The sequence below is a fragment of the Equus caballus genome, chromosome 11 (genome assembly GCF_041296265.1).
Source record: "Equus caballus isolate H_3958 breed thoroughbred chromosome 11, TB-T2T, whole genome shotgun sequence".
NCBI classification, from domain to species: domain Eukaryota; kingdom Metazoa; phylum Chordata; class Mammalia; order Perissodactyla; family Equidae; genus Equus; species Equus caballus.
The window spans coordinates 754,977-764,516 of NC_091694.1; the positions used below are offsets into that span (position 1 = coordinate 754,977).

A 9,540-nucleotide genomic window follows, 5' to 3' on the forward strand; every position below is an offset into this window, starting at 1 on the left:
GTCGCGGACGTCGCCGTCCGGTCCCACCTCTTACCCGGCCCTAGCACTTTACAGACAGAATAAGCGTTTCCCGAAGGAACTGATACCACGTGTAGGGCCAATTGAAACGCGAAGGCTGAGCTCTGTTAATTATAAACATTTTCTAGCATCAGAGCATGCTCATTACAGGACAATCAAAAATGGGAGACTTGCCTGGAAGAGTTGAGTGGAACTAAGAAAAGCAATTTGTGGGTGATTTTATCTTTATGGAACACCAGAAGTTCTCAGGAATCGCAGGAATAGACCCTTTGTTCTCCCTCCTAACCCCAATGACAGAGGTCAATGAAACATTTAAGGGTATTCCAGGGGCCAGAACTTCACTGTGGTCTTCAGATTTTTTTCCTTTTTTTTTACTTACAGAGCTTTGGGTTCATAGAGGTTTTTACAAATGCATCAGTTCGATTCAGGAAGTCTTAACTGGCTGCCAGGTTAACTCTGCATTACTCAAATCTGTGTCAGCACCTCTCAGAAAATATCTTCAATTTTCAGCATGAATAAGAGGATAATTTTAGGTTGTCATATGTATGTATTTTTTGTTAATGTGTTATAACCACTATACCATTATCATGTGAGAAAAGCAGATTACAATTAATTTCATCAAATGTGTGATACAGAACCACTGAATCTCAAGTTTGTGTCCCTGAAGTGCAATAACCCAGTCACTGAGACATTGGTGCTTGGAGATAGAGAAAGCTTTATTCAAATTGGTCAAAACGAGGTGTGAGGATAGGTTCTCTCAAATCTGCCTTAGAAAAAGAAAGCAGGGGATTTTATAGAGCTAAGGAGCTTGGGAAGACAAGTTTCAGAGAAACAAAGGGTAAATCCATGTTTCTTTTACTCCAGCTAAGCCCTTGGGCAGTCAGACTTCTGGTTGTCAACTGCAGCTGAGGCCTGGTTATCTGGTGATGGTAACTTCCTGGAAAGCATTCTTTTTTTTCCACAAAATAAGCTCATAAATCCTTGTGACCCTTGAGTCACCCCTCAGATTAAACAAGAAAACAGCAAATTAACAAGGTTAACTTCTTTCCATTTGTGTCTGTGTTGGGAAAAAGGTCAAAAGGTAATCATGTTCTCATTGAACAGTTACAGTAACCGTCAGATACTTGGCTTTGTAGGTACTTAGTGTCGAGGTTTCTCCAATCATCTTGTCCGGTTTTTTAGTTTAAATCAGGATCTAAATAAGGTCCAATGTGTTTATCAGACTGTATTGCAGTTGGCCTGTGTTTCTTAAGTCTCTCTTTTTAAAAACACTTGTTTTCAAATAACTTGAGGCTCACTTAGAAGTTGATAAGATAGTACACAGAGTTCCCAATCTTACGGTTTTTGTTTTTGTTTTAATCTGTAGTTTCCATGCACATCCCTCTCTTTCTTCTTGCATATCATCATACAGAAATCAGGTTGTTTGTCTGCAGGGTTTCTGGCCGTTGCTGACAGCATCCTTGCGGAACCCTCTAGCATACCCTTGTCCTCCGAATTTTCAGTAAAGTGTAGTTACAACAGTCCAGTGGTTTGATCACAGCTTAACTTTTTTTGGAAGGACCATTTCATGGTGTTGTATAATTCCATCAGGAGGTTCTACTATCTTACTGTCCTTTTTGTGATGTTAATTAACAGCCATTGATGACATTGCCAGATCCATTCATTTTTTAGGGTATTTTAATCCTACCATTTCTTCTTCATTTATTATTAGCAGGAATACTTCTATAATGAGAAATTCCTCTCACCCACTATTTGATTACTCTGTTGTAAATTTTATAAAGAAAGGCAAGATAAATGCTTGATTTCTTCCCTTCATTAACTGGTCAAAAAGTCCAAGTTTGTTTCTCAACATCCTCCAAAAGTGAACAAAGAATTTAAAAACATATTATGAATTATGGACTTAAACCCCTGAGGATTTTCAGTTCATTTAAATTATTGTTCTTATCGATGCGCAAATCCTTTTTCTTTCTTTTTTTGGCAATGAGATTCTCTTCAGTTAGGCTCCTAAATTTTTTGACAAGACGCTAATAGTGTCTTTGCTTTTCGATACATATCCTTGTACATTTCTTGCTTCAGACCTGAAATGAAGTCTTTTCTCTAAGAAGCTTTTAGTAGTAAATGGTATTTAAAAAACAGAAAATGGGTACTAGAATTGCTCATTGCTACTGGATTGGTCATTGTTTCTAGGACTTTTCAGTGGACAGCATTGGGAAATACGTACATTTTACAGACAAAATACATTATGAATTCACACTGGTCGTTCTAATTCAAATCCAGGAATGCAGGGTTCTAATTTATTAACCTCTTTCATCTTAAACCTGTGACTCCATCCTCTCATGCTGAAATTCCTGATTCCCAGAGGCACCTACATAATATAATATACTCACTTGTATTGTCTCACATTACACACATAAAAAGTCTCAGACTAACAGCGTTAACTCTATTATGCGTAACAAAACCACTACATTTTATATATTTCAAACCATATTTATATATTTGCACCTTTCTTAACTATAGTATCCGTACACACTTTTTTCCGTCCTTTTTTCACTCAATAAACGCTGCAGACGACTCCATAGTAATACACAGAGATATTCCTCATTCCGTTTTCATAGCTGCATAACACGCCACTGTGCGGGTATATGTATTCGACAGGGTCCACAGAAAGAGAAACCACACAGTAACTGAACAGAGTTTAACACAAAGAACTATTAAACGTAACCGGGGATCGGGGCAAGAAGGGATTGGCCAGTACGAAGTACACGGGACTACAAAGAATCTAAGAATAGGAAGAAACCAGGCGTGACCACCACTCCCAAGGCTACGACCGACCAGCCCGGGCTGACGTCTGGAACTTGGAGGGGACTAGCTACGGCTCACCGGACCGCAGGGAAATCGCCCGCACCTGCACTGCCGAAACTTCCGGGAACCCTCCCTATTTGGGAGGTGCCGCCCACCCGCCCCCGGAAGTTGGTGTTCTCCCCGCCCCCTTCCCTGCGTTCTCGCCGCCAGAGTCCAGCCATTTGGACCATGCCCCGCCCCCGACCCCGGAAGTCAGCCGTCCCGCCCCCGACCCCGGAAGTCGGCGGCCTCCTCCGCCGCCCGCAGCCCCGACCTCCCGCCCTGCCCGCGCTCGGGCCCGCGCCCGCCGAGTAGCGTCGTCGGTAGGCGCCCGGGGCCGTGCCGCCCTCCGGGCGGGGGGGGGGGCGGCGGGCTGGGGGCTCCGGGCCTGAGCCCCGCCCTTCGGGAGCGTGGTGTGGAGACTTGGCCCGGGTCGTCCTGGGGCCGCGAGTTTGGCGCCCGGCCGGTGACGCGGAGGGCCAGGGCGGGCAGGGCGGCCGGAGGGGTCGGGCGAGTCCGCCGCAGGCCGGCGCCCCTCGCCCAGGCCTGTGCCCGGCGTGACCTCGCCCGCGCGGACAGCTTGGACGCGCGTGGAGACAGAGATGAGTGACGTCGGGGAGGGAGCCGGGTGACGGACCAAGTCCCAGGATTCCTGTGTGTGGATTGAATCCACTATTTGTGTTAGAAGTCTGACTTTACAGGGCATATCTGAAAAGCTCCCAGAACCGGGTCCCTGGAGCCTGCGTTTCGGGTTTTGCGGTGCAGGGCGGGACTCTCCATGTGGAGGTCAGTCCCCTCGGTGACTGGTTCGTGCAGCGATGCTCCAGGGCCTCCTGGACCCTCCGCCGGGTGTGGCCTGCTGTCTCAGCAGCTGGCGGAGACCGCAATGCTGGCTTTCTCTGCCCGGGCCGGTACAGACTCACGCCACCATGAGACTTTCAGTTCCCTTTCTTGGCGGAGGCCAGCACAGGGAAATGAGGGCGTCCTGGTAGGTTCTGGTAGGGTGCCGGAAGCTTGAAGGCTGCTGGGGACTAACGGTCTCTGGGAGACTGAGGTTTCCAGGTAAGACAGGCGGTGAGCGAGCGCTTGTTGCCGCTCTGCGAGTCTGAGCAGGGCGGTGGCGCCGGTGCAGTCAGGCTGAGCAGGGAAGGGCCTTCCTCACAGAGGAACGGTCCCTGGGGGATTGAGTGACTGGCCCCACCACAGAGACTGCGGTCAGCACAGCCTGTGTGGGCCTCGCTGGTTGGCCAGCCCCGGCTTCCCGTCCTGATGAGGAGCTGGGTGCTTGTCTGTGGGCACCGGCTCTAGGGCTCCAGCTGTTTCTGTTTGCCCTTCCCCAGCCCCGCTGGGTCTCCTGTTGAGAGTGGTGCTGGAACGTTCCAGGGATGTACATGCAGGTGGAGACGCGCACCAGCTCCTGCCTCCATCTGAAGAGGGCTCCGGGCATCAGGTCCTGGTCCCTGCTGGTTGGTAAGGATTTCCATATTACTCCCAAAATTAAAAATCTAACTTCAAAAAAGGATGAAAATGAAACTCGAGTTTTCTTCCTTTGTTTTACTGCCCCCAAATGTAGCAACTGTTTTATTTCTTTGCATCCTCCTAGGTCTTATCCTGCTTTTACAGATGATGCGAGTCTCTTTTGTGTGTGTTCACCACTTAACATCCTCTCATTAATGATCTGCTTGCTCTTCTGAGCTCCCTTTATTTCTCTTTTTACTTGCTTTCATACACCTGGTCGCAGGTGTCAGTGATTCATCTCGCAGGCCCACACAGTGGTGCAGTCCATTTTGCCTCTTCCTCAGGGAGGAGTAAGTGGGGGAAGGTCGCTGTCCACGGAGGGTCCTGCACTCTGGGCAGCTGCCCTGTGTTGGTTGGACCAGTGACGTGAGGAGAGGGGCCACTGTGCCTCCAGCAGCCTCTGTTCTTCTTCCCTGTGACCCTGCACGTGGCCTCCTTCCCATTCCACCTCACGTGCTGTGTTGTGATTCTTTACATAGAGTCTTATCTTCATTCCACAACACGTGCTTTTGGGGTAAAATGCACGTCAGGCTTCTCTGTCTGGTTCCCCAGTCAGCTCTGGAGCCATGTAGTCCGATGTATCCAGTGAATACTGGGAATGGCATATACCATGTTTCTGAACGAACCTCCTGGCTGTTTCCCCCATTTCTGAGCCTGATAGTGTTCTCTTCTCCTGCTCCCCACCCCAGCCATCCCTGGCAGTGGGAAGGGCCTGCTTGCCCAGGGCTCCTGGGAGGAGGTGGGCCCTGAGCTGGCAGTGGCCCAGTAGGAAGGTGCCCCCTTTCTCTTTGCAGGCATCTTGTCCATTGGCCTGGCTGCTGCCTACTACAGTGGAGGTAAGGTGCATCATCTGCCCCCAGTAACTTCCTCAGCTGTTTTGAAAATAGAGAAAAGAAGGGAAACTTGTCATTTGTGACCCATCAAGGCATGGGCTTTGGGATCACTGGCGCCTCTGCCTCCTGATGGTTCGCAGCTGCCCCACCTCTGTGAGCTGCTGTATTCTTCCTCATGTGCTCATCCCTTGCAGCCTCTGTCACTTACTATATCTCGAATATTCTCTCGTGTCGTAAAATACTCTTCAGAAAGGTGCTCTGTCATGTTTGCTAAGGTTCCGTGGCAGGGGATGAGCCGCGCTTTCAGCCATTCCCTGTAAGCATTGCCACCTCTCCACCATCGCAGAGCATGCCATCATTGGCAGAGACCAGTCAGCCCCAGCTACCTGTCTTGAGTAGACACCCAGAAGGAGGGCTGCGGGCAGAGATGGCGGAGCATATCTCGTGTGGTCCTGAGTGACAGGCAGGGCCAGCAGTGCCAGAGGCAGGGAGGGGTGCCCCATGAGGGGGTTCCTTGCAGGCATGGGCAGTCAGCTGGGCCCCAGATGTCACTTTGCCCAGTGTGTGGGAAGCCGCCGTGCTGGGGAGGGGGGACCCCCCGTGGGCACGTCGGCCTCTGCCCCTCTGCTGCTATCCCTCACCCAGCTGCCTCCTGTGTTTGCTCCCCAGACAGTCTGGGCTGGAAGCTCTTCTATGTCACAGGCTGCCTGTTCGTGGCTGTGCAGAACCTAGAGGACTGGGAGGTAAGGCCACCACAGGTGAAGGTGCTCGGGTGTTCCGTTCCCAGGTTTCCCTGCAATGGGAATCACAGCAGAAAGAAGGTCCCGGGGACCTAATGCCATTGTCCTGAAACTTTAACTTAGTGGTTTCTGGTTGGCTGGACTCGACCCCCAGGACGTTGCCTGTCTGTGACCATTCCTGGGCCAAGGAGTGCTCTGAAGTTGTTTTTCTCCTAGCTCTTCATGACTGCTTTACCCAAATTCTTGGGTAAAAGAATTGGGTAGAAGGCTGGCACCCTCCCCTGGCCCCCGCTTCGTGAGTCCTTTGAGCCACCTGGCCCAGTGCTGCTCTCCATTCTCTCACCTCCATCCCCTTGTTTGGTGACCTTGGCCTTTGTACTTACTTCGTCTTCACTCACAAAGAGGAGGGAGCGTGTGCCTCGATGCCAGGCTTTCTCTTTACAGCCTGTTTCCCCGGCCGAGAGGGCCTGGCTGCAGGGGTTTGGCTCTGTTGGAGCAGCACTTGAGGGTCCTGACTGGGGTGGGTGGGGAGGATGAGGGGCCACCCCCTTCTTGACTGTCTGCTCTGGCGAGGGTGGGGACGTAGTCAGCAAGCCTGGGCCCCTCTCTGGAGGTCTGTGTGTGGTCAGCTTGTGCACAGAGAGGCCAGCAGCTGAGTGACCACGTTCTGCTGGTTTTCCAGGAAGCTATCTTCAACAAGAGCACTGGGAAGGTCGTGCTGAAGACGTTCAGCTTGTACAAGAAGTTGCTGACTCTTTCCAGAGCAGGCCATGACCAAGGTCAGGCGTGGGGAGTGACCAGGACATGGGGCATGGTGGGCGTCAGGAGGCTGGTTACTCCAAGCTGGACAGAGGGCAGCGAGTGTCTTATGTGTGATGGTGGGGACTGGGCTTGAGGTCTGAAAATGGGCTGGATCCAGCTGGCTGCTCAGTGACCAGAGTTATGTCCCGCCTCATGGACATGCCCTGGCCCAAAGAGAATTGCTGGGCAGCCCCCAGCTCAGTGACCAGCCACTAGGGACCAGGAAAGCATTTTTCAAAAGTTGGAGAAAACGAAGCAGAAAGATGGGCAGCATCGTGCTCAGCTGCATGTTAGACTGCCTGTGAGAGAATGGGCTGGTTTTTCAAGGTGGTGATGGGTCCACTGGATGTTCTTTCTCACCTAGACTGGACTTTAACCGGCAGCCACACAACCCTGCACTGTGGTCACTGACCTCTGACATCTAAGGTCAGGGTCTCGGCTGTTTTCTGGGGTCCATCCTCAGGCACAGAGTGACAGACGCTTTCTGCTTCATGGCAAGCGTGATATGGTCTTGTGCAGAGTGGCCCTGAAGTGACTGCGTCCAGCACACAGGTGGGAGGGGGAGGGTGGGCAAGGGACACTGCCACTGACCGGCCCCCGCCCACAGTGGTGGTCCTGCTGAATGACATCCGGGACGTGAATGTGGAGGAGGAAAAGGTCCGGTACTTCGGGAAGGGCTACGTGGTGGTGCTGCGGTTTGCAACAGGCTTCTCCCACCCTCTCACCCAGAGCGCTGTCATGGGCCACCGCAGGTAGGCCGAGGACAGGTGACTCGATTGGCTGCAGCAGCCTGCCTGTGCCTCTCGCCCATCAGGTGGCCCTCACAGTGGACCACCCAGCACGGCAGGGCACGGGGAAAGGACTTGGAGGATCCTGGGGGAGGCGGCGCAGGCTGGGGGGCAGGCCTGCTGCCGCCACTGTGGGAATGTTGAGGGTCCTCACAGGGACAGAGAGAGGACAGGGACTCAGGTCCCCATGTGGGGCCAGGGACGTCAGGGGACCCCACCCCTGTGGGGACATAGGGCTGGGCTGGGGTCGGGTGAGGTGGGGATCAGGACAGAAGGTGCTGGGTCCTGGTGGGGAGCCATAAGGGTGCTGGAGGTGGGTGGTCCAGGATGAGACTAACGCAGTCTTCCTGGTTGTGGGGTGGCTGTCACCTCTACCACGGTAACCAGCCCTTCCTCCTGGTGCTGGCCCGGCCCAGTGACGTGGAAGCCATTGCCAAGCTCATCACCGCCTTCCTGGAGCTGCACCGTCTTGAGAGTCCCATGGAGCTGTCTCAGAGCAGCGACAGTGAGGCCGATGGCCCCAAGAGCCAGAGCTGACACCCATGGAGCTCCCGGCCTTGATTCTGACGGCACCTCAGCAGGCCTGATGGGCTGCCGGCGAGTCTTCTCCTCAGTGCCTGCCTGTGTCCCTGGAAGCCCCAGGGTGGGACCCTCAGCCGTTCCTGCTGCTTGCTTCTGCCCTCTGAGCAAAACCACAGGCTGGACCTTCTCTGCAGGCTCCAAGGTGTCCAGGAAGCCATGGGCCTTGGATCTGCCTCTTGGAATCAGATGGCCCTGGCCTGGGCAGTGTGGCTTGTGATGGTGATGGGTGGTGTGGCCCAGTCTAGACAGACCCACCCCACAGCTCACCAGCCATGTGGGGCTTGAGCCTCTGAAATGACAAGGACGCCCCAGTCGTCCAGGGTGGGCATTCCTTCACTGAGACTGAGCACTCAGTGGGGAGGGAGGTTTGCAAGCACCGGATCCCACAGGAACTCAGCTCGCAGGTTACAGCAAGGCTAGAGCAGGTGCCTGTGGGGCCAGCGGCTGGGTTAGGCTCTGATGTGGGCGTGTTGTCCCCAAGAATCCCAGCATCTCCTTCCCCACGCAGCATCCCCTCCCTGACGGATGTCCTCACTGGTCGGAAGTGAGGTACTTGCCCCCAGGCTGCCAGCACACAGGGCAGATGCCAAGGGGTCCTCCTGGCTGTGTGCGCTGCGGCCACTCCTGAGGCCTCCCCAATGCACAGACCACTCTACCTAGATGGCTCGTCTTGGATCCATCTTGGATTACAGCTGGGCCGTCATGGGGAGCACGCTCTCCACTCTCTGCCCTCAGCCTGGGCAGAGGCTGCTTGGCAAGAGAAGAGCTTATTTCTTCTTGCCTCATGCAGTGCTTAAAAACCAGGATCTCTGCTTTAGAAATCTGACTCCTAGCTTCTCTGGAACCCGGGGAAGGCCTGGAGGCTGGGCCTGTTTGTGTGCTGCAGGAATGGGCTGGCTCATGGCTGCCCTTCAGCAGGGCCCTGACGGCTGCAGCCACCCCCATGGAAGCTGGGCATCAGCCAGCTAACCCGCACCTGCCCTGCTGGTTTGGTCCTGAGTGGAGATGGCTTTCTTTGAAGGCAGGTCCCTCTAAGGTGTAGCCTGTGCTCAGAGAACCTCTGAGTGGGGACCCAGGAGGCTGTGCCCCTGGGAATGGCCTGGTATAACCAGAATGTCACCCAGATGCAGGCGTTTGAGGCCCCCTGGGTGAGAGTAAGGACAGCATTTCTAGGGAACTTGAGAAAAATGAGATCCTCTCCTTTCTCAGCGGTGGCTACCAACCAGCCCTAGCCCTTAGTTTGGGGATGTGGTCATTTAAACATGTCAAAGTTAGGCTTTTAAATGGTTACATCTGAAATGCTTTTTTTCTAAAATAAAAAGGCAAAACGCTATCACTGGTTTCTGGAGTGCTCATCTCGCGGGCTGTAGGCTTTGAGATAAGGGGGAAGGAGTTTGTGTGGCCGGCTCCCCTCCCCTG

General features: G+C 53.2%; 1 protein-coding gene across 7 annotated transcripts; it reads left to right on the forward strand.

The window, feature by feature from the left end:
- The first annotated feature begins 2,826 nt into the window (after positions 1-2,826).
- On the forward strand, positions 2,827-9,454 carry CYBC1 (cytochrome b-245 chaperone 1). 7 transcript variants are annotated; one of them, XM_023651709.2, is made up of 7 exons: positions 2,827-3,182; positions 4,200-4,329; positions 5,172-5,213; positions 5,880-5,953; positions 6,633-6,729; positions 7,359-7,503; positions 7,956-9,454. In XM_023651709.2, the coding sequence occupies exons 2-7, from the start codon at positions 4,245-4,247 to the stop codon at positions 8,074-8,076; spliced, it is 564 nt and encodes a 187-aa protein (XP_023507477.1). In that variant the 5' UTR covers positions 2,827-3,182; positions 4,200-4,244; the 3' UTR covers positions 8,077-9,454. The 7 variants fall into 7 exon arrangements, with proteins under 7 accessions (XP_023507477.1, XP_023507474.1, XP_023507478.1 ...); XM_023651706.2 differs by having other exon boundaries at positions 2,991-3,182; positions 7,927-9,454; XM_070226769.1 differs by lacking the exon at positions 2,827-3,182 and adding an exon at positions 3,341-3,645.
- Positions 9,455-9,540: the final 86 nt, after the last annotated feature.

Coding starts and splice junctions, on each gene's coding strand:
- CYBC1 (XM_023651706.2), top strand. CDS start 4,245: ATGTACATGCAGGTGGAGACGCGCACCAGCTCCTGCCTCCATCTGAAG. Junction 4,330..5,171: donor GTCCTGGTCCCTGCTGGTTG/GTAAGGATTTCC, acceptor TTCTCTTTGCAG/GCATCTTGTCCATTGGCCTG. Junction 5,954..6,632: donor AGAACCTAGAGGACTGGGAG/GTAAGGCCACCA, acceptor CTGGTTTTCCAG/GAAGCTATCTTCAACAAGAG.